We start from the raw sequence: 25054 nt of genomic DNA, 5'->3' as shown, positions 1-25054 counted from the left end.
TTACCAAAAAATATATATATATAATAAGTATTAAGAATTCGAATTTCACCTATTATTATATGTAGTAATCTATTGTCCAGCAATATACCTTTAAATGAAGTCTATATCCGCAACAGATTAATTTTTAACTTGTTGATTTGGGAGATCTATAAAAAAAAAAGTATATTAAACTAATTGAAGGCAGTTCAGTTGATATAGTAATTATGATAAAGTATATATATATGGTTTTATTTTATTAATTTATTTTTTGATGAAGGTATTCCTTCACAGAGAGAGAGAGTTTGAATACGCTATTGTAACCTATGAGTCATTTGGTTCTAAAGTTTGCCGAAAATTCTAAAGAATAAATATAGGAATCAATTTTCAATTAAACTTTTAACCTATTTTTTGAGAGTTTAAAATTAGGAATTATGATTTACAAATTAAAATAAAAAATAAGTTATCATATGGTCACCGATATGATTTTTTTTTTTATCATATTTCGTTTCATTTGGTTGCGTCATTGAGAGAATGCGCTCATCACATGCAAATAATTATCGATCCCAAATCATATTGATATGGAAATCATATATTATTGCATTGTTTCCCATAATGTATTATGTTTCTAACAAAGTGTGCAATTGCTGGAGACATTTATCTTCATAATAATCTAAATGGCTCAGATTCAGAACGAAAACTTCAGCAAAAATCAAATTTAAAAAAAAAAAAAGACATTGTCAAGAGTCTTCAGCATTATTAATTCTCTCTTATAATTATTATTCATCTCATTGCATGCATGCATCTTCATATGCACTAATTCGCACCTACAAAATACACGAGACATGAGTGAGATATATCAAAAAAATTAAAGTCTTATTATAAAGAAGTAAATTAAAATAGAGTAAGAATATGTAGATACCTTATTAGAGAGAGAGAGTGAGTTAATTAATTGGCGCAACCAAGGGTTGGAAGATTACACTTAGAGCGCAATTGAGAACCAATCCTAATAGTGCTGCAAAGACATTCAGTGTCAACAGATCCGAGAGCATTGCAGCACCCAGCATTTGGGTTTGTGTTGGATGAACCAGGCACCACAAACGGTGCACAAACGTTTAGGTTACTCAGCTCGTTCGAGCATGTACCTCTCTGACTCTGTGCCTTAGCCATTCCTCCTGTCGCCACAACCAACATCAACATCAATGCCATTTGTGACTTTAGAGACAACAAACACTTCATTGATTCCATGCCTAGGTTAGCTTATTAATTGCTTTCTCTCCTTCTGACTCTTAATTAATGGGATTTCATGTCTCAATTTATAGTGTTAAGTTTGCAAGTTAATTAAACATTGGTGTTATGTTTCATGAGTCACCTACCTAAGAGGATATTCAGTTACACAATTCAAAACATACAACATTGGTGTTTTTTTTTTTTTTTTTTATTACCAAAGATAGAAGACTCAAACCCGCAACGTCTTAATTGAGTATGGAAAGACTATGCCATTTGAGTTATAACTTACTGGCTACAACATTGGTGTTTTCATGGTAGGTTTTGTGGCATGATATAGACTTCTAATATAATAATTTTTCTGAACATCTTTTTTTTAATACTAAACGAAAAACGAAGATAAAGTGTAATTAATTATTTGTATATTTAATCATTATTAGTTTAAAATGGCATTGAGTTAGGATTTAGGAATCAATCATCTTTCTTTTCAAGTGTTCTTTTTGTTTTTGCCATCGATATTCAATTTTGCTTATTCCATATTAATTTTAAAAATAGAATAATTGAGAATATGACGAGTTTATCTATCATTCCACTAATCTAGCTCTTAATACTTCTTAAATGTTACTACAGTTAAGGTCTATTATACAATGTATATTTGTTGAATTCTAATTTAAAATTAAATACACATGGAATGAGGGAACACTAATTTATATGAACCGTTTTTGTAGGTGTTTTATTAAGTTAACCATGTAATTTTAAGTAATCATTACCACACAGAAATATTTAAAATCTGCAAGAAAGTTTTCAGCAATGGATTATAAATGAATATTTAAAAATTTAAAATATTCTTCCACAAAAGACTTGTGGATCTAGCATGCATTACTTTTATAGGGCTATTTGTAATTATGACTGCTCCCTAAAAGTTGATGATAAAGTAATGATAACAGAGCCAATTAAAAAGCATGTTGGATTAGGTGCTCAAACCCTTGAATTATTGAGCAAAACATGACAATGGTTACTTTACTCCTGAATTAGGTGTATGTTCTGCACACTTTGAATTTGCATTTAATGAAAAGTAATGAAAAAAGATACAACAGAATACTAACAACTTTGAGATGAACAAACAAAAAGAAAAGCACTAGAGAAAAGAAATTAAAGGATGCTTTAAAAACTAAAAAGACCTTAATTAATATTTAACTAACTACTGTTTGAAGCTTTAGGAGCTGTCCAATAATTCTTCACAGTAAATAAAAGTTTCTCTCTTTTAAGAGGCCCATCTTCATGGTCAACAATTTGACTTTCCCAATTCAAACCGTTGACTATACTCTTTACTTTTACTAATATATCAACATCATCTCTGATTATTACACTTCCTTCTGGCCTAAGAATCCTATCCATTTCTAGCAGAATGTCTTCTAATTCACATCTGCAACATACAAGTAGGTTAATCCGTACTTGAATCTGTTAGATTACTTCAAACAATGAGCCATATTTCCAAGATCATTTGTTAAAAAGGGACAAGTATGTGTTATATAGTGTATATGATATTGAATTGAATATATAAATACCTTTGGTTGTAAAGGCTGAAGACTGAATCAGCATGAATTAAATCATAGGGTTTTTTACTTAAATAAATTGTTTGCATTTCAAAATTACCTGGTTCCCCTAAAACAGATTCTGCAACGTGATTATCCTTTTTGTATTATTATATAAATCGTTCTAGGGTGCAAAGGGTTATATAAAACATGAATCATCTCACCCTAGGACGATTAATGCATGAACTTGTGAGGCAAAGTAAGAGTAAATCGTGGCAGGGCTTCTTGTGTTAGAAGTAGAGTATAAATCGTCCCAGGGTAGTAGGTTTTACGTGTTAATGGGCTAAACCAAACTGGGCTGCTACGATTTATGAGTTATTGAGACCCTCAGGAGCCTGGGACGATTTATGTGTTACTTTGTAACACTCAAAGGGCTGGGACGATTTATGCCCAAGTTATAACCCTAAGGACTCAAGTCAACGGGTTAACGGTTCAACCGGAAATTCATCGGTTGAACCGATTGACCTGGTGCAATATAATTAAAAAATAAAATATATTAAAAATTTTCAAATTTAAAATTTAAATACATATTTTCACTAATAATCCAACTTCAACTTTTTTAAAAAAAATTGAAACTCAAGCGGTTCGGTCGAACCGGTCTTATCGAGTGATATCAGTTTAAACCATTTCATTCTGGGTTTGACCATACCCAACCGGTTCGTTCCCTCATCTGGTCAGATCATCAGATTGGAGGGAGGTCTTGGAGCCACCATATTTGACCGGAGAGGAAGTTTGGAGGGAGAACTGTTTTCGGGGGTGGGACCAGCCGGTGGCGGAGGTGCAGCTGGTGGTGGGCAGAGGCGTTTGAGTGGCACCGGGGGTGGTGGCAGTGGGCCGTCGGCGGCCGGTTGGTGGAGTTGGGGGATCTCACCGGCGGTGGTAATGGCCGCGAACCAAGGAGATATGTACCGCCTAAACGGCATTGCGCATGTTGCTGGATTTATCGATCAAGAGGTAAGATTTTAAATTTTCTAATGTTTTTAAATTTTGGATGATATAGTATGTTGGATGATATTGTATAGGGTGAATATGCATCTTAGAATATTTTTTTATTAAGACGTTGTCGGATACCATGTATAGTGATTTAGTTAGTTTTTGGTTTAGTATAAGATGTTAGAAATTAGTGTTCTTAATAGATTATGGAATTCGCTCATGATAGGGTGATGGTTCTGACGGTAGAATCCCATGAAATTTGCTGATTTTACTATTGAGTTCGGACCGGACTGGACCGAACCGAACCGGACCGAACAGGACTGGATCGAACTGGACCGGACCGAACCGGTTCGAGAGAAAAATCGGGCAATGGGGTTCTGAGCCGGTCCAATCTGATGATCTGACCGGATGAGGAAACGAACCGGTTGGATATGGTCAAACCCGGAATGAAATGGTTTAAACTGATATCACTCGATAAGACCGGTTCGACCGAACCGCTTGAGTTTCAAATTTTTTTAAAAAAGTTGAAGTTGGATTATTAGTGAAAATATGTATTTAAATTTTAAATTTGAAAATTTTTAATATATTTTATTTTTTAATTATATTGCACCAGGTCAATCGGTTCAACCGGTGAATTTCCGGTTGAACTGTTAACCCGTTGACTTGAGTCCTTAGGGTTATAACTTGGGCATAAATCGTTCCATCCCTTTGAGGGTTACAAAGTAACACATAAATCGTCCCAGGCTCCTGAGGGTCTCAATAACACATAAATCGTGGCAGCCCAGTTTGGTTTAGCCCATTAACACGTAAAACCTACTACCCTGGGACGATTTATGCTCTACTTCTAACCCAAGAAGCCCTGCCACGATTTACTCTTACTTTGCCTCACAAGTTCATGTATTAATCGTCCTAGGGTGAGATGATTCATGTTTTATATAACCCTTTGCACCCTAGGACGATTTATATAATAATACAAAAAGGATAATCACGTTGCAAAATCTGTTTTAGGGGAATCAGGTAATTTTAAAATGCAAACAATTTATTTAAGTAAAAAACCCTTAAATCATAAGTTCTAGGATAAGTGGACATTACTTCGCACCTGCAACATAAGATTAGGCCAAAAGCAATTTACACCACTGTAATAGTTTGTGGGAAAAAAAATAAAATATAAAACAAAAAACAAAAGTCTGGTCCTAACTTCTAACACCACTGTAATAGTTTGTACTACATATATGTATGTCATGCTGTATATCATATATGTTACTTATTATTTTCGTTTATCATGCATAACTAATTATTAGTTTGAATTATAATTTAATATATATTCTTCATATCGTGTCATTTTCATTTAGATGAAAGAGAATTTAAAAAGTTGGTGGAACGCCTTTGCTATCTCTTTTCAAAATCGGAATTTCAAGAAAGCTACATATTCTATTCGCAAATTGATTTACTATAGTCATATAAACATAAAATTGTGAAAAAACTTTGGAAGGTTGACATCATTCCTTTTGCTTTATTCCTTTAAATTACACTTAGTAAGGATGAAAATAAGAAATTTGTAAACAAGAATTGAAATTTAATCTAAATAGAGAAATGAATGTTTATTGAAATTTATTAGACAAAAAAATGTGACACTTAATTTACTATTTTTTCTCAATTAATTCTTTTGTGAGATATTTGTAAAAGATATTTGGATCCTGTCTTTTTTTTTTTTCTTGGATATCTTGGTGAATAAATACATTAATTATTTTTGTATGGTCAACCAATGAAATGCAATTATAATGATTTGTATTTAAACTCAATTCTTTTCAAGCCTTTTTCTATTTGAGACCTCATTCATTTTGTATCAAATATCAATATTGGTATTTTATACATATAAAATAAATTGGTTATAGTAGTTTGTGAAATAACATGAATTTAGTATGAGACATTAAATTTCATGATTTTTTGTTATAAAAGGAGCATTTATAATTTTTAACCTCTTATGAATATTATACAAAAAAATCACTCAATGCATTCTATATTTTGAAAAGATTAAATAGCGTGTAATAAGAATTTGTCTTAAATTTTTTAAAAAGATTTTATTGCTATTTTGCGATTTTAATTAATATACTTTTATATATAAACATTGATATTTATTAAATTTGTAAATTTTTTATATGAGAGTTGTGAAGTAGTTTAGGTAATTGCTTTGTAAGAAAGGATAATTTAAATTTAAATATAATATTTGTTAAAATATATGTTCTTTCCTTTAAAAATGATCAATTAAGTATGTATTATCTATCTTAAATTAGAAATTATTAAAAAAATTATTAAGTAATCTGATTGAATATTAATTAGTATATCTATATACTAAGTAAATTAATTTTTCTCACAAATATGTAATAATCTTTTTGTGGCTAATTTTTTTATATAAAAATTATTGTTATATTATTTTTAGTTATGGAGAAGTGATGTATTTTAATTTAATATGAAAATAATTACAAATTAAAGAGTTCGATTTGTTGAGTTAAAAATTAAAAAAAAAATTAAAATTCACAAATCGAAAAATAAGTTTTCTAAAGGTCACAAATAAAAAAAATAGGTTTTGCATTTTAAACATTTTAAAAAATTAAAATTTACAAATCGGACCTTTTGAAGTTGTGATTTCTGTATGAAAAAAAAAACACACAAATTTACATGTTATTAAAAAACATTATTATAAATCCAATATAAAATTAAAAATCTCTCTTTTCATAAGTAAATAATTTATAAATATAATAAAATAAATTATTTACGTGACTCGTGCGAAGTGCGGTTTTTACTTTCTACACTAGTTTTTTATATTAGAAAGAATACGTAAAAGTGCGGATAATTAAAGAAAGTCTGAAAAGAAACGAACCTGGATTTAAAATCCACCAAAGTGCGTTCAATATCAACGGTGGCGGTGTTGATGAAGCTCGGCCCTCCGTTGCGGTGGCTGCTAAACGGATCCCTACTGAAAACGAACAAGTAAGATTTCGTTACAGTTGGAAAAGAAAAGAACTGAACAAAAATTAGAAAGAAACGAATGTAACTTCATTTTTGTGTTGATCGTGTGAGGCATCGGTTTCAAATCGATTCCTACAATTGATACAAATGAATCCAAACTTGAAATGTGCTTGATCTGAATGAATCTCCAAATCGATATTTCTGGTGAATTTGGTGTAACAATTAACGCACTCAGACAATGGGGCTTGATTTTTCACACCTCCGTCTTCCACACCTCCGTCTTCATCAGACATGCCAATTCGAGACTATATACTCGAGCACGAGAGAGAATTTGAAATTTGGAAGGTGAGTGAAAGGTACAGGCCTCAAAGAGAATTCAGAGAGAGGAGAAAAAGACGAATGGGGCTGAAAACATGTGTGAATTGTAACAAACTGAATAACTGAATATTGGTCTAGAAGCTTCTGCTGAGTCAGCAGGGTCCGCTAACTCTAACAGAAAAATTGAATCACAGCTTATTAGACTAATAAACTAACTAAAACAGAGTAAGCAACAAACTAACTGAAGCAGAATAAGCAACAGAACACGTGACAGAGCAAGCTATTTGCTCAATCCCTACAAGTTGATGACAAAGTAATGATAACAGAGCCAATTAAAAAGCATGTTGGATTAGGTACTCAAACCCTTGAATTATTGAGCAAAACATGACAATGGTTACTTTACTCCTGAATTAGGTGTATGTTCTGCACACTTTGAATTTGCATTTAATGAAAAGTAATAAAGAAAGATACAAAAGAATACTAACAACTTTGAGCAAACAAAAAGAAACTCACTAGAGAAAAGAAATTAAAGGAGGCTTTAAAAACTAAAAAGACCTTAATTAATATTTAACGAACTACTGTTTGAAGCTTTAGGAGCTGTCCAATAATTCTTCACAGCAAATAAAAGTTTCTCTCTTTCAAGAGGCCCAACTTCATGGTCAACAATTTGACTTTCCCAATTTAAACCGTTGACTATACTCTTTACTTTTACTAATATATCAACATCATCTCTGATTATTACACTTCCTTCTGGCCTAAGAATCCTATCCATTTCTAGTAGAATGTCTTCTAATTCACATCTGCAACATACAAGTAGGTTAATCAGTACTTGAATCTGTTAAGATTACTTCAAACAATGAGCCATATTTCCAAGATCATTTGTTAAAAAGGGACAACTATGTGTTATATAGTGTATATGATATTGAATTGAATATATAAATACCTTTGGTTGTAAAGGCTGAAGACTGAATCAGCATGAATTAAATCATAAGTTCTAGGATAAGTGGACATTGCTTCACACCTGCAACATAAGTTTAGGCCACAAGCAATTTAGACAATGAAGAAGAGAACATTATGTTAAGGAGATAAGGAAAAAACAATGTTGTGCTAACCAATTATGGTATGTTCCAATCAATCCCCTTTCATAAATTGCTCCAAGTGTGTCAACCTTGGCTTGAACAGGAACCACATTCATGACCCAAACAGGGTACTCAACAAGAGAAGCAGCAAATCCACCCAAGTAAGCATTCATGTCAAGAAGGTTTCTGTATCTCCCAGCTTTACCTAGCTGACTGTTAACTTTCTTGTAATATGATATCCTTTTCTTCCATAATTGATTGTCCTTTATGAAGGTTGAAGGTGTAACCCCTTTTATGGTCTCCATTTAAATCCTTGGTGGGGGTGGCTGTTGGCTGAATTTTTTAGTTATGGAAGCTGAGTATGCGTTGTGCTTCGTTATGGATGTTGGAGGTGTTAGACAAATATGTGGGACAGCTTTTGCTGCGTTTTGGTGTGAAGAAATCGGACCATTCGATTTTTTTGAGTGAAAAATTTTGTAAACAAATCGGAGGGTCCGTTTTCAATAGAAGGGAGATTTAAATTTTGATGAAAGCTAATCGGACCGTCTGTTTTGTATATGTAATATTTTTTTTTATTTTCCAAAAACTAAATCGGACGGTCCGAATTGATTATTATATATTTTTTTTAATGAATTTAAACTAATCGTTGGGTCCGATATATATATATATATGAATGTGTCTAACGCGTAAACAACTTATCATATTCAATCTTCTTCTTCTTCGGCTTGCTCTTCTTTTTTATGCTCCTGTATTTCTCTTGTTGGGTATGAAGAAAAAAAAATTGATAGTGAAGTTTCTGTTTCTGTTTAAGTGAGTAAGAGAAATGGATGATAGAGTCCTTTTGAAAGTGTATTGTTTTGGTCAGATTTTATTACAAACATCTGAAAGAGTAAAATTTATTTGTGAAGATCTGTTAGATGTTGTTATTCCCTTCATAATCTCATTTAAAGAGCTCAAAGATGTGATTTGTAAGAAGATAGATTCGAAGATGTCAAGAAAAATATAAAATACAGATATCCCATACTAGTATTTGGTGGATTCTTTCAATTTCAAACCAAATATATAACAGACGAAGCGAGTATCCAAGAGATGTTTGCAATGTATATTGAAAGTCGTTCTCAAATCTCGTTCATCGAATTGTACATTGAATTCGAACAATCTGAAGCCGACCGAAATATTGTACGGGAAGATTATAATAGTGACATTGAGAAAGAGTTTGAAAGCAATTACAAAGTTGTTGGTCCAAACGGAGATGAAGATCAAGGCGACGGCACTGTGGCTCCAAATGTGACAGACGTGACAAATGCACTCGCAAACAAAGTGCCGTTTGAGGAGTCATCTTTCATGCGAGTTTTGAATTTGGAAGCTATGCATGCTCCGGAGTTTTCGGAATATATGAGTGCAGGTACGTAATTGTCTATATTTATAAGAAGGATTAGAATTTTGTAATAGTTGATATTGATGGATGGATCAAATAGTTAAGTGACATGTGAAAATATACTCAATTGACATTTGTAAAAGTGTTTATTTAGTCAAGTTTAAGATAATAATATTTGTCCACTCATCACCAAAAATAAATGAGTCGTGGCTGTGGCACAATTAAGATTTTTAGGACCAGTCAAGACTTCTCCGTGTGCCTTGTCTAGATTCCGTTCCTGATGAGTAACTCCCTGAACGAAACCGAACTGTCGTCTAAACCTATCGGTTGCATGTCATTCAATACATTCAAAAGACACCAACGACACCGTAGTACTCCACACAACCGAGTACATGTAGATGTATGTAGAAATTATGTTCGAATCAATGCGATCAACAATAGAGGTGCACATGGGCCGGGTGAAGCCGGATGTGATGTGATTCAGACCCGACCCGAAACATACACCGGCTCTATTTATTAGACCCGAACCCGACCCTAGACCCGATGAAACCAATACACTTTTAGGCCACAATTATACCGAGTAAAAACTGGGCCGTTAACATTACATTACGTTGATACCTTCTTGTAAGCTAACATGTAAAAATATCCAAATTTACAAGACTCCAACCATTATTTAACATGGTAAAATTTACTTAGAAAAATATAACAAGAACCAACCCTTCTTCAAAATTAAAGCATAACCACAATCAATACTAAAGCAAAACCACAGTCAATACTAATATTGTCTAATAATACTAAATATTTAAATCAATACAAATAACACAATATTATGCATTAGTCTAAAGTCTTATGCATTCTAAACATAAAACATTAACTTATAGTCTTATAATGACTAATAACACAAAATATTAAGGTTTACAATACTTAAATTCCACATAAGAATAGTCATGATACATCACTAATAACACAAAATATTAATTGTATATGATGACCGGGTCACCGGGCCGACTTCGGGTGACCCGAATTATGGCCCGGACCCGACCCGAAATAATGATCGGGTCTATTTTTGAGACCCTTACGCGGCCCTAAACCCGATGAAATCACACCAAATTAGCCCCTAAAATATTCGAAACTGGGCCAAACTTTCGAGCCGGACCAGGTCATGTGCACCCCTAATCAACAGCACACGCCTCCATTGATAGTAATAATTAATAAATAAATACTGAAATTTATTTAATTCTAAATAATATTTATCTATCTACGCCTGCATTTATAATTTATTTCTTCTAAAATTTTGTTTGTCCTTCAATTTTTTTTTTATATTTCTATTCTAAAATATTGACTAAACAGAGTCTAGCTTCTACGATTTTGTTGAATGAAGCATTTTGATATTAAAAATAAGAGTAGAGTATCGTTTTTATCTTTAACATTTGGAGTAAGTTTTAAAATTGTCCCTAACGTTTGAATCATCTTATTTAAATCTTTAACGTTTCAAAATTGACTCAATGTTGTCCTACCGCTAAAAATATGTTAACGAAATTGATGACAGAATAAAATTGAGACGATTTTAAAACGTTGGGGATTTAAATAGGACGAAAATATTGGGGACAAAAACGATACATAGAAATAAATTTTAATTTTATCCTTCACTAATATCAATCTTTTACTGTACATAGTTATTCAATTATTTTTTAATCACATTTAAGTAAATTACACTTAATCACATTACTTTGATTCTACGATTAGTAATATATAATTTGAAAAAAATATTAATTTATTTATATATAAATAATTAAATATATATTTATATATGGATATATAATTATATATACATATTAAAATAAGTAGTTATTAATAAATATTTGGGAGTTAAGTTTAATTTTTCATATGTGAATAAAAGAAATTAATTCATGAAAAAAGAGAGTCTGAATTTTATGCAAGTTTAGTGGAGTTACTTTAATGAATACATATAGTCCTTTTGCAAGCTTAACAATAGGTTAATCCACAATCAAAATTTATTTTTATTTTCTCAAAATAGTTTAAACTAAAAACACAACTACAACCAAGCCCAATATCATTTTTAATAATTAATCATAACAAACACAATTAAGTAGCTTCTTTTATATACCACCATCACGTGATATTGATGTAACATATGAAGTCTGTCAGAGTATCAGTTACTATGAATAGATTATCTTTAACTACATTCTCTCTCTACACACTTGTCTCATAACCTTTTTTGACAACACAAATATATAGGTATAGAAAAAATCTTTCTTCTACATCATAGAATTCACCTTTAAGTATATACTCAAAATTTAAAATATTCTTGCACAAAAGACTTGTGGATCTAGCATGCATTACTTTTATAGGGCTATTTGTAATTATGACTCCTCCCTAAAAGTTGATGACAAAGTACTGATAACAGAGCCAATTAAAAAGCAAGTTGGATTAGGTGCTCAAACCCTTGAATTATTGAGCAAAACATGACAATGGTTACTTTACTCCTGAATTAGGTGTATGTTCTACACAAGTTGAATTTGCATTTAATGAAAAGTAATGAAGAAAGATACAAAAGAATACTAACAACTTTGAGATGAACAAACAAAAAGAAAATCATAAATAACCTTAACACCTTAACACAAACTTACTTTTCATATAAAGATTACTAAACATAAATCACCTTAATACAAACTTACTTTTTTATAAAATCAAGTTTACAAAATCAATTTTATGCAAATTTCTATTTATAAACTATAATCCAAACACCTAAGTGTAAACTATAATCCAAACACACACTTAATATCACACACACTTAATATCTCGGTTCATGAGACTTGTAATGGTACATACAACCCCTTATTTGATATTCCATAAAAATAACTCCTCACATCATCTGGTTTGACATATACCAAATGAATTTTGAAAGGACATTTATTAAAATACAAGACATGAGAGTTTTTTAAAACAATAAATGTTGAATCTCTCACTCTAGCATCCCTCAAAAAAGTTATACACCAGATTAACCAAGTCCGGCATTTTCATTTCATTACAAATGTTGGCTAAAATTAATAAAATTATACTCGCCCTCTAATAATTCTCTAAATTAAATCTAAATCTGAATAACGCACAAACTAGTGCTTTAATAATAATTTGAAAACATATATTCAACATACATGGAGAATGGTACAGTTAGAATTTGAAGACCTAATATTCAAGGATATATAACAAATCGTCTAAATAAATTAAGAGACTTGAAATTTGACAAGATTAAAGTACAAAGACAAAAGCTTAAAGAGTATGAATTAGGGCAACAACCAAACAGGAGGACAAAGGAACTTCACCGCTAACAATACTCTCTGGAAACTTCCATGGTCCAAGTCAAAGATGCCGATATCTTGAGCAACAGGACCGTAATATAATGATAGGTTATCCGTAAACCAAATCTGATTTCCTTTGCTTAGATAAGGCACAGGAATTTGAACAGAAGAATTAAATCCAATCACTAGTATATAATTACCTAAATTATCTAATGTTGACCATTTTTTCCTGTTTCTTTTTAACTCATAGATATCGAATTTAGAAGTTTCAAATTCTTTGCCTTTTTTCTCTATATGTCTTACCAACATCAATAAGCTTCCATTGGGGCACCCAATAAGATATTTATGCCTGAGAGGGCTTAAGAAAATTTTAGATGGAGGTCTGGTTTCATGGATTCCTCCCTTGAGCCCTGCTCTTGTCTTTGTATCAAATTCATATAGCTGCCCGTAATTGTTTATGGCATATATCTTTTCTTGGAAAAATATTACATCATCAAACCTCTTATCTCTTGTCGGAAATTCTACCCATCTCATATTGCCAGGCTTGTAAAAGGCCAGTCTCCGGTTAGGTCCGAATATCACTACCGCCATAAAATTTTCAATGTCATGCTCAGGAGATGAGTTTATAATAACCTTATAAACATGGCGTCTATGCACTAAATCTCTTTCCATGGTGCTCCTAATGTCACGAAAATCCCACAGTGTGTATTCATCCCCATGATTATCAGGCTGGTAATCAATTATATCGGGAAAAGCTGAGACTGGAGGAAGATACGATCTACGATTTGTAAATGGATTTAACATTTGCATAGTGCCATCAGATATGGATTGGACAATAAACCATCCATGACCAGAACCGCGGATGAACTTGTTGTCCGACTGCATCTCTGGCAGCTTGACATGGTAAATATCTTTCTCTTCAAGGGCGCAAGTATCAAGAGTTTCATCATCTGCAGCAGCTAATTGCATGAGATGATAAATCTCCTCGTCTTCGTATGAATGATTCTTGACAGTTTCGTCAGGTAACAATAACCACGGAATTTTGTTTCCATTGGGAATCTTTGGAAGTTTCAAGCTCCACTCTTTGCAAACCAATCGAAGTTGGATGTAATCATCGTAGGCATGGAACCGTTTTGAAATTTCTTTCAACAAATTTTCATCGATGTCTGCCCATCGATTAATCTCGTCCATGTCTCTGACTCGAGCTATGTTGAGTTACAAAGAGTCAGATCCAAGAATTTGAAAATTCATAGAAAATAAACGTCAATTCACTCCCACCCACAAATAAAACTACAAACACGAAAAAGGATTCAGAGCTTGTTTGGGTGAACTTCTAAAAAATATCTTTTTTTTGAGTTATTTATTTTTAAAAGATTTTATGGAAAAGTAAAAATAATTTTATGTTTGGATATTTCATGCAAAAAGATCTTTTTATCTATCAATTATGTTTGGATATAACGATATAAAAGTACGTCTTTGTTTATTTATTACATGAAAAACATCCCTTTTTTTTAAGGAAAAAAAGATCTTTTAAAAAAAAGATGTAAATTACCACTTTTCAAAAAAGATTTTTTTTATTTTTCTAGTAGCTTTTACTTTTACTAAATTTGTCAAATACGTTAAAAAATAAAAAAATCTTTTTTTTATTTCTTTTTTTTATTGAAAAAAAAAATTTTTTTTCAAAATAATGACGTCCAAACAAGTACTCATAATAATCGTCAAAACCAAACCCTAGAAAAAAGTCACTCTGTGCTGCATCAAAGAATCATAACCATAGTTCAACCAAATCATATATCCAACGAAATCATAAGCATAATTCAACCAAATCAAATGAAGCCATATAGGAAATTCAATTCAGAATTGTGGCAATGTTTTCATTTTGAATCAATAACAGCAAAACAACAATTCACCAAAACAAATTTAACATATTGGATTTAAAAATAAATCTCAGCAGAATTAATAAATTAAACAACCAAAACAAATTTAACATATTGAATTTAAAAATCAATCTCAGCAGAATTAATAAATTAAACAATTGAATTTATAACTCAATCTCAGCAGAATTAATTCAATATCAACGGACTCAATTCAAATAAAAATTCAAAACATTAATATCTCAAAATTCAGCAGAATCTTCAATAATACATCATATGCATGTTTAGAATAAATTTCAAATTTTAGAGGGATAGAGTCAGGGAGATAGAATCAGGGAGAGTTAGAGACTGAGACCTGAGACCTGAGACCTGAGAGGGTTGAAGCAGAGACTAGAGACTCCACGCCGGCGATGAGGGGAGAAGCAGAAACGACGCACGGGGAGGAGGGGAAAAGCGGCGACGACCCACGGCGAGGAGCAGAGAAGCGGCGACTACCCACGGCGAGGAGCAGCGACAGAGAGAGCTCGGACAGAGAGGGCGACAGAGAGAGAAGGGAGAGAAGGATGGTGGCTGTTCTTCGTATTCGAAGAGAAGATTAGGGTTTTCTGCTGGGTGCGAGAGAGTGAAAAAGGGTTGGGGGTAGGGGTGTTATGCGCTGGGTTTTCTTTTTGAAGAAAAAAAAAACGGCGCCGTTTCAAAGATTTGCAAAGAAAGATGTCGGTTTGATTTCGGTTGCTCAAAGATATATACATGTGTTTTGAATTATTTAATTTAAAAAATATAAAAATATATTTTTTTAAATTTAAAATTTATTACAAAAGAAGATAAATTAAACAAAATTTAAATATTAACTCATAAAAATTATAAAATTAACTTTTAAAATTTAGAAATTAATATCTTTTAAAATGAAGTTGACAAAATAGTAAAATAAAAAAATTAATCACTTTTAAATTAAGATAGTTAAATAAATATTTTATAAAAGTTACAAAATTAATTATAATTAATTTCTTATTTTATTAATTTTTTTATTTTAGAATTTAAATTTAAAATTTAAATAATATAAACTTAATAATATTATACATCTAAATTTTTTTATTAACCAACTCTAATTAAATTAATCTAATATAACAAAAATAATTTTTTTTTTTTCAAAATCAATGATATTTCATTAATAGAAATAGAACGAAACAGGTGTCTATATTGATATTATAAGGACCCAACAAAGCAAAAGAGATCTCCCAATAATCACGAGAAACGAACAAAACGTGAAATCGAAAAGGGAAAGTGAACATCCTATATCCTATATCCTATCCTATCCTATATCATCATTATAAATAAAAGACAGCATGTTGTAGGGGAATTCCAAGCTGTCAACCCTACTAAGTATGGTGAGTTGGTGACACCATTGTTAGTAAAACTGGATCGGTCGGTTCGACCAAAAATTTTTTTGGTAAACCGGATCCTAAGCCAGTCTAACCCGATAATTTGACCGAATAAAACAACGAATCGATATGAACCGGTCAAATTTAGAGTAAACCGGTTAAAATTGATCAAACTCAATAAGACCAGTTCGACCGAACCGCTTGAGTTTCAAAATTTTTCCGAAATGTTGAAGTTAGAGTTCGAGCCCCCTCATCAAGAAAAAACATGATACTCACAACCATCATATTGTTAAGTATATATATATATATATATATATCTTTCAGCAAATAATTTAGTTTTATTTATTTTAATTATATTTTTATTTAGCAATAATTATAAATTTACTTATTTTTTTATAATTATATAATATTTATTAATATTATTTTTCAATAAATACTTGTAATATATAATAGTATAATAGATATAAACTAATTAATAAATTATTAAAATTCGAAAATAATAATTATTTTAATATAAAAACAAAATAAAAATATTTATAATAGAGTAAAATTAACAAAATACTTATTGTCCCTGTTTCATATTGTTTTAGAATAGCTAGATATTTTTAAAATGTTAGTAAAAATATGTATTTTAAATTTTTGACTATATTTTATTTTTTATTTACATAGGACCGGATTAATTGATTCAACCAGTGATCCACCGATTGAACCAATGATCCAATAACTCAGTGACTTGACCGGTTTGATTATCAGTTCGGTTCTGACAACTATGGGTGATACTGTTGGTGTCATGTTTATCATTCCACCTGCCATACCATGGTATATACATGCATAGGAATTGGCTACCAGCATCTCTCAATATCATAATACTCACATGTATCATGTTCAGATAACTGGTGCACACCATACAAAGATTTCTAAATGTTTTACCTCCTGATTTTTCCTCTTTCTGATGCCATGCTTAATTACTAAAAACATCTTCCTGTAGTTCCTCTTCTTAACTAATAAGATCAATTGCTTATATCCCTTACCCCCACTTTTCAGTCTGAAATCATATACATTTTCCTCATTCACCCCCATTTTCATCCCATATTTTTTAAATTTTGTCCCTCATTTCAAAATTTAAAGTTTTCCAGGATCATTCTTTCATATATTATTCCCTCACATTTATATAATCCCTTGTGCGCATTGTTCATTTTAATCGCGATGCAAAGACGTCAACTCCGGCAACGACGACGATCTCCCCTCAAACGGTGCGTGTACTCAACGGATTAGGCAAGAGCCATTCAAGAGCTATGACAGTGGTGATGGATACGGAGGAGGAGGAGGCGGTGGTGCTTGCTGCAGCTGCGGTGGGATGGATCACATGACCACAGATTACAACCACGGAAGAGGCGGATGCCGTGGTAGGTACGACGGCGGAGGCGGTGGTGGAAGCCGCAACAACTGTGGGTATTCTGGGCTTTTGCAAGGGACTGCCCAACAAGCTCTCCTGAAAAATGTAAGTATAATGCTTTAATTTCTCTGATCATTACGTTGTGTTTCTTGGGGTAGTTTTTGGATTTTAATTTTGGAGTTTTATATTACGGTTTTATTTATTTTAATTTTCGAGTTTTTGTGTTTGACAAGGAAATATGTGATTGAATATTTTCTGTTCTGTCTCTTTTGTTGATAATTTAACTTCTGAACAAAATCAACAGCATCACTGGGACCAAATACCTAACATCCGGAAAATCTCATTTCATTTCATTCATAACAGTTAATCAAACCAGCAAAACAACTAAATAGGACAATGATGGATCCTAGAAAACATACCCCCCACAAGCCATCACAGCCAAGAATGATGAAATGCTCTCTCTCAGTAAGATCAAAAGAATGGATATCTGGGGTTGCACTACAACCCACCTGCAAATGGTATTTTTCTTTAACATTAAAATCCTGTTTTAGGCCTATTTCATGGTATGGATAAATTTTATTGCCTAACTGACAAAGAGAACAAGGAAGCATTTCTAAGTTAGCAGCAAACCTTTTTGAACTGCCGGTCTCCAAAACCCCTAGAAATTTTAGACGCCCTTGCAATCGCCCATTTGACTTACAACACCACCAACCTGCAAATTGAAGTGATCAGAATAGAGAACCAATTGATGAAACTCAACACCAGGTCTACATAGATAAGTCACGTAACCAACAATTCTAAATGTAATGCATCACAGATAATGAATGCTTCAAGGGACTAATGAAAGTTCTTCAAAGCACAGCTATACACAGACACATAGACATACAGTCATGGGCTTCTCATTAATTCAAATTTTGAACTAGTTTGAATTTGACACCTTACTAGATAAGCTGATCCTAATAAGATTGTGAATCATGAGTTATTAAAGCTTCTGGCAACATAAGACTGAATGCTAAATCAAAATTCTTATTATGGATGCTTAACTTTATACCAGAATGTTGCTGTGTCCAATTATGTGCGAAAAGGTACATTAGTTGGAAGAGTGTGGAAAGTTCTATATAAAGAGATGGATATGGTAACTTGAGTTTTTTGCATAGAGCCAAAAGTTATAGATCAACTGCACGTCCTGATAACTGTCAAGTAACAGGTATATATAAACCCAAAGATCTAACCAATCATCATTGAAGCATTTTGAACCTTCTGAGTGGAAGGATAGGTTTGTGCTCTCTCGTCAAAACAATAGCCTTTAGTGCATGGGCTCCATCAGAATTACCTTGGGATCCATCACTTATAGTTGACCGAGCCAAAACTGCTCTGGCATCTTCTATGTTTGCAACGAAAACCTAAAAACAGTCGTCAAACAGTGTTAAATAATTGGGGAAAAACAGGTTATGAATGAATTGGCAGAATAGAGAATAAGTAAACACAAGCTTACTTAATGAATTGGCAGAATAGAGAATAAGTAAACACAAGCTTACTTTTTGTCCCAATACCCAGACAGAGACAGCTGTGGCACCATCCTGCCATCCCCTGGTAGCAGTACATAGACTCATAAAGATATAGATAACATGAAAGAAATCTCTAAAGATTATATTAATTATTATTAATTAACTTGTATCGAAATCTATAATTCAAAAACCTAGGCAAGTGGCCTGCAGCATAGTGTGATACATTTCCCTTTTTTAATACCAAGGGAAAAAGTACATTGTACTGCTAACCAATTATAAAACAAAAAATCACATGGACTTCAAACCAATAAACTTTAAAACCCCAGTAAAAACTTGATTAACATCAAAATTTAAGCACAATCTAGCCACCTATAACGAGAGATTAACAAATCGAAGCAATCAAACTGTACCTTCAGAACTTTCTTGAAGAAGAGACTCATCGGTTTTACGAAAACCTAAATCAGAGTAAAAACATCAAATGAGAACATTCTGTAACCAAAAAATAGATGAATATAAGTATTCGTCCACAATTCAGTTTTGCAATAAACAAATGGGGGATTGAATAACGAAAATCATAAACTTGAATGCTTACCATCAAGTATAGCTCTTTTAGCTGCCTTTACATCCAACTGAAACAAAGCAAAGCAACCAAGATATTAGAGGCAAAAATATATAAAACTGAGAGCAATAGAGGGAAAAGATATCAAAGACTACGGAAGTTGAAAGCAATATATTTTTATTTTGAAAAAGAAGAAAAAGAAATTGCCCAAGAAGACCAGAAGAATTCATTTTGATAGAAACATCCATTTTACTTATGAGCTTATGGTCAAGAAAACTGGCTTTCATGTTTCCCTTAATTGTTTTATTGACTATGGAGACTCATCTCATCAACTCAACTATACAAATCTGCTGTAAAAGGCCTAACAGACAATATATGGGTTCCTCTCGTGCCCCATCATGTTCTTCAAAATAAAATCTCAGTTAGAACAAGGGTACACACCCTACGGTTCAACGGCTTTCAACAAAACTTTGCAAAATGATACTGATATTTTTGCTACTTCATAACTATCTTCCTTGATGATTCAGTCAACCAACAATAAGAATGGTTGCAGTTGAATAGTTTCCCTTAACTGTAGTTAACTTCAACTGTATCTCATATGACAATCGAGAAAGAACAGAGGCCTGATGAGGATCATAGAAGTTTGTAATAAATGAATAGAAGAGTTTGAGTTACCCTGTGTGTAATGTAGTGTTAACTCTATCTAAGCAACTGAGCCTAACTAAGTGAACTAATAGATTCTAGTATCTGTACATGTAGTAACTAATTTAACTGTCTAAAAAGTAAATACAGAACAACTATTATTTTGCTACAGTATGCATAAAATTAGACCAAGCAAAACACACCAACTCACGTGGTAATCCAGCTGAGATAACATTCCCATGCAAATGCTTCTGTGCATATTCTGCAGCCAACCGTCCTCCATGCCCATCATAAATTGCAACATGTGCACACCTGAAAACCAAGCTCTCATAATCATTAGTAGAGAACAGAAAGCAAAAGATCAAGAAATGAATTTGATTTCAGGAACAGGCAACAAATTATCCACAAATCACACCATTTATTTGTTAAAAAATAAAAGAGGGACAAATACTAGTGATAAATCAAAATGATTATTCATCATCTATAATAATAATCATAATAACTTAATTTTCCAGGGTAATCTAAAGTTGCGTCTAAGGGAACAACCCAAGCATCTTCCATTGTGTGCCTAGAACCCTTATCCTCAGCTGCATCAGCATCAATTTCGAAAGAAGCTTCGAAAACCGAAGAATCTTCCGTCTTTGGCTTCTTCGAGGGAACATCAACAAGATCGTCGCTTTGCGAATCAGCTTCGCGCTTTTTGGGTTCAACTTCACCGTTACGGCTTTGCCCTCTGTGGTTTCGTCCATTTTCGCTCTTACAAATTCCAATCACAACAAAGGGTTGAAGGTTAAAATCGTTGAAAGTGAAAACCCTAAGCCTACTACACTGATCTCCAATCTCTGCTACTCACCTATAGTCTACAGTAGTAATAATTAATAAATAAATACTGAAATTTATTTAATTCTAAATAATATTTATCTATCTACGCCTGCATTTATAATATATTTCTTCTAAAATTTTGTTTGTCTTTCAATTTTTTTTATATTTCTATTCTAAAATATTGACTAAATAGAGTCTAACTTCTAAGATTTTGTTGAATGAAGCATTTTGATATTAAAAATAATTTAGAACTTAATTAGAAAATATTTTTTTCCCTAAAAATTTAAATGCTTTTATAGATTTCTTTATTTGGATGTATCCATAATATTCGAGGATTATCTTAAAAAAAATTATAACGTCTGAAAATAGACCTCTCAATTTCTTTAATTGTTTTATTAAATGTATTTTTTATTATTTAATATTTTTTATATATTTTTTTAGTTTTACTTAAAAAAATATAATAAAGAATCATACTTTATAATAATAATTGAGAGAAAAATTGAAGAAAATCCATTTTCTAATTTCTAAGGGTTGCTTCCTAATATTTTAAAATTCTCTATATTTTTTTTGTTGAAAAAATAAAATGCAAAAAATAAGATTTAATTATAATTTTATCAAATTTTTAATTAGATTTTTATTATTTAAAATTTTGTAATTAAATTCTTATACTGGATAAATATTTTTAATAAGGATTTAATTAAATTTTTTTATCAAAACCAAGAATTTAATTATAAATCTCCAAATATAAAATCTAATTAAAAATTTAGTAGAATTATAGTAATTAATTGCATGGTTGATAGACAATATATTATCGTTATTGTCCTTTTTTGAAACTCTTTTTAAGAAAAAAGTTCAACGTGTCCTCTAAAAAGTAATTTGGTCATAAAAATTTTGGGCAACATGTGCAAAATTCTAGATTTAAATCCCCTTGTCACTAATGAAGGAAGAAAAGAATCGATTTCAACCAAAAAAATAAAAACATCGATTAGGAAGTTCAAAACATGTGTTCTTGGAAGTATTAACAAAGTAAAATCTAGAAAGTTGAAAAACTTTCCCAAACAATGTGTTATCCACCATGCATCAAACAATTGAATTCAGCTACCTTGCTTACATGCATATCACGTTTTACGGTTTTCAAATCTAAATCCATTAAATTTGTCTCTAAGTACATATATCTGAAATTTGACTCTCACATTCTTCAAAAGCATCATGTATTCTCACAAATTTGGAAATCTCATCAGGCTCAGGCATTTTCCCATCTTGCTTCTGAATTACCAGTGTGATTATAGTTTCTCAATGTGATATAATTTTCCTTCCACAAAGGGTCCATGCATGATACTACAAACAATGGCTTTTTTGCGCAGTTCCATGCTCTCACAACACTTGTTAGCAAAGTGTCACAATATCCTCCCGCAAACTACAACAACAGCAATATCACACATCTTTTATATATTAAAGTTAAAAATGAAACATGCAATTATGCAAATAACTCTTTTTTAAGATGCATACATAACATAACAACTCAACTTTATACAAGTAATAAAGATAGACCATGCAAATAACTAAGGGTAACGATTCATGAGAATGTTATATAATTTGACATGTTTGATAAAATTATCATCTAATAGTTTTCAATTATTAACTTTACATGAAGATAATTTACACGAGTTTCTACCATAATTAATATATGTTAGACGCAAACATACATACCAACTTAACATTACATGATTCTTAGTAACTAGGCATTGAGGTAAAAACTATTTCTACCAAACACAGATAGTCGAAGCAAATTAGAATGCTAGCAACACTAGGGGACAGCATGAAGCGTGTCTCCGAATCAAAATCTTGATACAGGATTCCTGGTGAAGTCGAAACCAAAATCCAACCAAAACACTAGGAGAACACATATAGCACATTCATCTAAATTACATATAAAATCTGAAAATTGAGCAGCTTATTGATACCTTTCCAAGGGCATGTACAGATAATGGAGCAATGACCACGGCATCAGCCCACATACAAAGCTCAGCATGAAGGCATAGAACCTCTTTGTTCTCCCACAAGATCCACTGATCATCGTCCATATACACGGCCACCGCTTCGGCGTATGTTTTTCCCCTCACAATATCTGATGAGGCCATCACACTGAGTCTTGTTCTGCAAGGCACAATACAGGCCACAACTTTGGTTTGTACATATCTAACAAAATGTATAACATGATCATAAGACTTATGATGCATGAAAGAAAGATTAAAGAAAAGGAACCTAGATTCAATATCAACGGCGGGGATGACGCTTGGCTCTCCGCTGCGGTGGCCGCCTAAATGGAGCCCAGTGAACGCACTGAAAAGAATGAATCAGATTCGGTTACAGAATTTTTTCCGCACATCTTAAGCTCAAAAAATCTGAAAAAAAAAATTATGATTCACAGTGATCTTAAAGAGGGATTAATGTGTTAACAAGGGAATATGTATCAATCAAGTTGGTATCGCACACAATATTTCGAACACTATTTTCTAGCACCAACATCAATTCACACCAACTCTGTGTGGAGCACAGTTGAACCATGAACTTTTTCTGCACTCCCTGAAATCTATACACCATTTTTATCACGAAGAACACATTCATACTTGATTTTCTTAGAGTTAGGAAAAACACTTCCGTCACAATTAATTTTTACAAATTCAGTGTTCGGTTACCTCAATTTTGTGTTGATCATGTGAGGAAGAGGTTTCGAACCTATTCCCGCATTTGATGCAAACAAAACCAAATTTGAAATGCTCATTATCCGAATGAATTTGCAAGCCAATCTTCGTGGTGAAGGTGGCGTCACAGTTGACGCATTCAAACAATGCGGCTCCGTCTTCCACACCTCCACCTCCGTCTTCCACGCCTTGGTCTTCATCAGACATGCCAATCCGAGAGAGAGAAATAGAGAGATTTTGAAATTTGGAAGGTGAGTGAAAGGTACAGTCAGAGAGAATTCAGAGAGAGGAGAGAAAGCATGTGTGTATCACTGTATTGCAACAATCTGAATAACTGAATAGCCTAGAAGTTTCTGCTGAGTCAGCAGGGTCCACTAACTCTAACAGAAATTAGACTAACAAACTAACTGAGGCAGAGTAAGCAGCAGAGCAAGCTATTTGCTCAACCCCTAAAACTATTATATACATTGTATAAAACATAAATTATCTCTTCATAGTCTCATACTTTTCCTTTTTTTTTTTTTTTTACTTTAATGATAGTTTTTAATTATGATGAGTAATATCTAAATGAGTTTCTACACGTTTTTTAATTAGATATATATTTTAATTCTCAATAAATTTTAGTTATTAAATTAATTTTCAAATTTTTAGTTTATAATATAAATTAATCTTCACATCGAGTCACCAAAAAAAAATTAATCTTCACATCAAATTGTTTATCTTTATAAAAGATTGATTTAAATTTTTCTAAAAACTAGTATATCTTTATTCAATAACTACAAAAGTGTTTTATCTAATTTTTTTTACTAAAATATTAAAAACTAATTTACTGTTTAAAATTTGTCGAAAAAAAAAAGTATTTGACTTGAAAATTTTTGAGAGACTAAAATGTCATAGAGAACAACATAGGCTTCTTCTAATTATTCTATAATTAAAATTTAAAACTCAAATTTCATAAAATCAATTGAGAAAAAAAAGAATAGTGTGTGGCCAGTGTGGAATAGGTTTGGTTGATTCTTAATAAAGAGAAATATTATATCAGTCGGTCCTATATAGAGATGTGAAAAGAACAGTAGTGTTCTGTATATATATACACACGCATATATATTCATTTTCTTACATATGATTCTCAGATTTTAGTTGCATAAGAAAAGAAAACAAGTAATGAATTCGCCTGTCCAAACACATGGTTTTGGTTTTTTGCACATTTTATTACTTTGCTTTAGCTTGAAGATAATCAAAGTTACTCCATTCTAATAATCTTATCTTCCAGCTTTTGGCTCTAACTTACTGCGGAAAAGTTAACATATGTACTATGTCATTAATTATTTTGGAAATTATACTTTGTGATGCATATGTGATACTAATGA

At 31.9% G+C, this 25054-nt stretch overlaps 5 protein-coding genes across 31 annotated transcripts; all 5 read right to left on the bottom strand.

Moving 5' to 3' along the window:
• Positions 1-907: 907 nt before the first annotated feature.
• LOC112747287 (protein MEN-8-like) lies at positions 908-1185 on the bottom strand. Its single transcript, XM_025795240.2, has one exon. It carries the CDS (start codon positions 1183-1185, stop codon positions 925-927), a length of 261 nt encoding a protein of 86 aa, XP_025651025.2. The 3' UTR covers positions 908-924.
• Positions 1186-4751: 3566 nt separating this feature from the next.
• On the bottom strand, positions 4752-8444 carry LOC140179325 (probable methyltransferase PMT15). Its single transcript, XM_072218077.1, has 5 exons — positions 8132-8444; positions 7963-8040; positions 6788-7819; positions 6613-6708; positions 4752-4830 (listed from the first exon to the last, which is right to left on the bottom strand). The coding sequence occupies exons 1-3, from the start codon at positions 8401-8403 to the stop codon at positions 7576-7578; spliced, it is 594 nt and encodes a 197-aa protein (XP_072074178.1). The 5' UTR covers positions 8404-8444; the 3' UTR covers positions 4752-4830; positions 6613-6708; positions 6788-7575.
• A 4151-nt stretch (positions 8445-12595) lies between these two features.
• Positions 12596-15960, bottom strand: LOC112751757 (putative F-box protein At5g60060). 2 transcript variants are annotated; one of them, XM_025800983.3, is made up of 2 exons: positions 15026-15960; positions 12596-14001 (listed from the first exon to the last, which is right to left on the bottom strand). In XM_025800983.3, the coding sequence occupies exon 2, from the start codon at positions 13985-13987 to the stop codon at positions 12782-12784; it is 1206 nt and encodes a 401-aa protein (XP_025656768.1). In that variant the 5' UTR covers positions 13988-14001; positions 15026-15960; the 3' UTR covers positions 12596-12781. The 2 variants fall into 2 exon arrangements, with proteins under 2 accessions (XP_025656768.1, XP_025656769.1); XM_025800984.3 differs by having other exon boundaries at positions 15033-15389.
• Positions 15961-16824: 864 nt separating this feature from the next.
• LOC112751759 (probable protein phosphatase 2C 30) lies at positions 16825-21034 on the bottom strand. Of its 26 annotated transcripts, none has more exons than XM_072218073.1 (9): positions 20704-21034; positions 20361-20469; positions 19549-19585; positions 19367-19445; positions 18944-19038; positions 18681-18851; positions 18079-18160; positions 17868-17957; positions 16825-17544 (listed from the first exon to the last, which is right to left on the bottom strand). In XM_072218073.1, the coding sequence occupies exons 1-4, from the start codon at positions 20904-20906 to the stop codon at positions 19417-19419; spliced, it is 378 nt and encodes a 125-aa protein (XP_072074174.1). In that variant the 5' UTR covers positions 20907-21034; the 3' UTR covers positions 16825-17544; positions 17868-17957; positions 18079-18160; positions 18681-18851; positions 18944-19038; positions 19367-19416. The 26 variants fall into 26 exon arrangements, with proteins under 26 accessions (XP_072074174.1, XP_072074173.1, XP_072074175.1 ...); XM_072218072.1 differs by having other exon boundaries at positions 18706-18851; XM_072218074.1 differs by having other exon boundaries at positions 18782-18851; positions 18987-19038.
• Positions 21035-21997: 963 nt separating this feature from the next.
• On the bottom strand, positions 21998-24114 carry LOC112751758 (uncharacterized). Its single transcript, XM_025800985.3, has 4 exons — positions 23679-24114; positions 23245-23322; positions 22944-23136; positions 21998-22396 (listed from the first exon to the last, which is right to left on the bottom strand). The coding sequence occupies exons 1-4, from the start codon at positions 23882-23884 to the stop codon at positions 22223-22225; spliced, it is 651 nt and encodes a 216-aa protein (XP_025656770.1). The 5' UTR covers positions 23885-24114; the 3' UTR covers positions 21998-22222.
• Between the last annotated feature and the right edge of the window lie 940 nt (positions 24115-25054).

This window comes from Arachis hypogaea, chromosome 15 (genome assembly GCF_003086295.3).
Source record: "Arachis hypogaea cultivar Tifrunner chromosome 15, arahy.Tifrunner.gnm2.J5K5, whole genome shotgun sequence".
NCBI classification, from domain to species: domain Eukaryota; kingdom Viridiplantae; phylum Streptophyta; class Magnoliopsida; order Fabales; family Fabaceae; genus Arachis; species Arachis hypogaea.
This window is presented reverse-complemented; position numbering and strand designations above follow the sequence as displayed.

Bases quoted from the DNA above. Each gene is read 5' to 3' on its own strand.
- LOC112747287 (XM_025795240.2), bottom strand. From the start codon at position 1,185: ATGGCATTGATGTTGATGTTGGTTGTGGCGACAGGAGGAATGGCTAAG.
- LOC140179325 (XM_072218077.1), bottom strand. From the start codon at position 8,403: ATGGAGACCATAAAAGGGGTTACACCTTCAACCTTCATAAAGGACAAT. The intron at 8,041-8,131 runs GTTAGCACAACA...CTTATGTTGCAG, and splicing joins ATTGGAACATACCATAATTG to GTGTGAAGCAATGTCCACTT. The intron at 7,820-7,962 runs GTATTTATATAT...TGTATGTTGCAG, and splicing joins TTCAGCCTTTACAACCAAAG to ATGTGAATTAGAAGACATTC.
- LOC112751757 (XM_025800983.3), bottom strand. From the start codon at position 13,987: ATGGACGAGATTAATCGATGGGCAGACATCGATGAAAATTTGTTGAAA.
- LOC112751759 (XM_025800991.3), bottom strand. From the start codon at position 20,906: ATGGACGAAACCACAGAGGGCAAAGCCGTAACGGTGAAGTTGAACCCA. The intron at 20,470-20,703 runs GTTGTTCCCTTA...CTTGGTTTTCAG, and splicing joins ACACAATGGAAGATGCTTGG to GTGTGCACATGTTGCAATTT. The intron at 19,412-19,548 runs GTAAGCATTCAA...ACTCTGATTTAG, and splicing joins TAAAAGAGCTATACTTGATG to GTTTTCGTAAAACCGATGAG.
- LOC112751758 (XM_025800985.3), bottom strand. From the start codon at position 23,884: ATGAAGACCAAGGCGTGGAAGACGGAGGTGGAGGTGTGGAAGACGGAG. The intron at 23,323-23,678 runs GTAACCGAACAC...CATTCTTTTCAG, and splicing joins ATGATCAACACAAAATTGAG to TGCGTTCACTGGGCTCCATT. The intron at 23,137-23,244 runs GTTCCTTTTCTT...TGTGCCTTGCAG, and splicing joins GCCGTTGATATTGAATCTAG to AACAAGACTCAGTGTGATGG.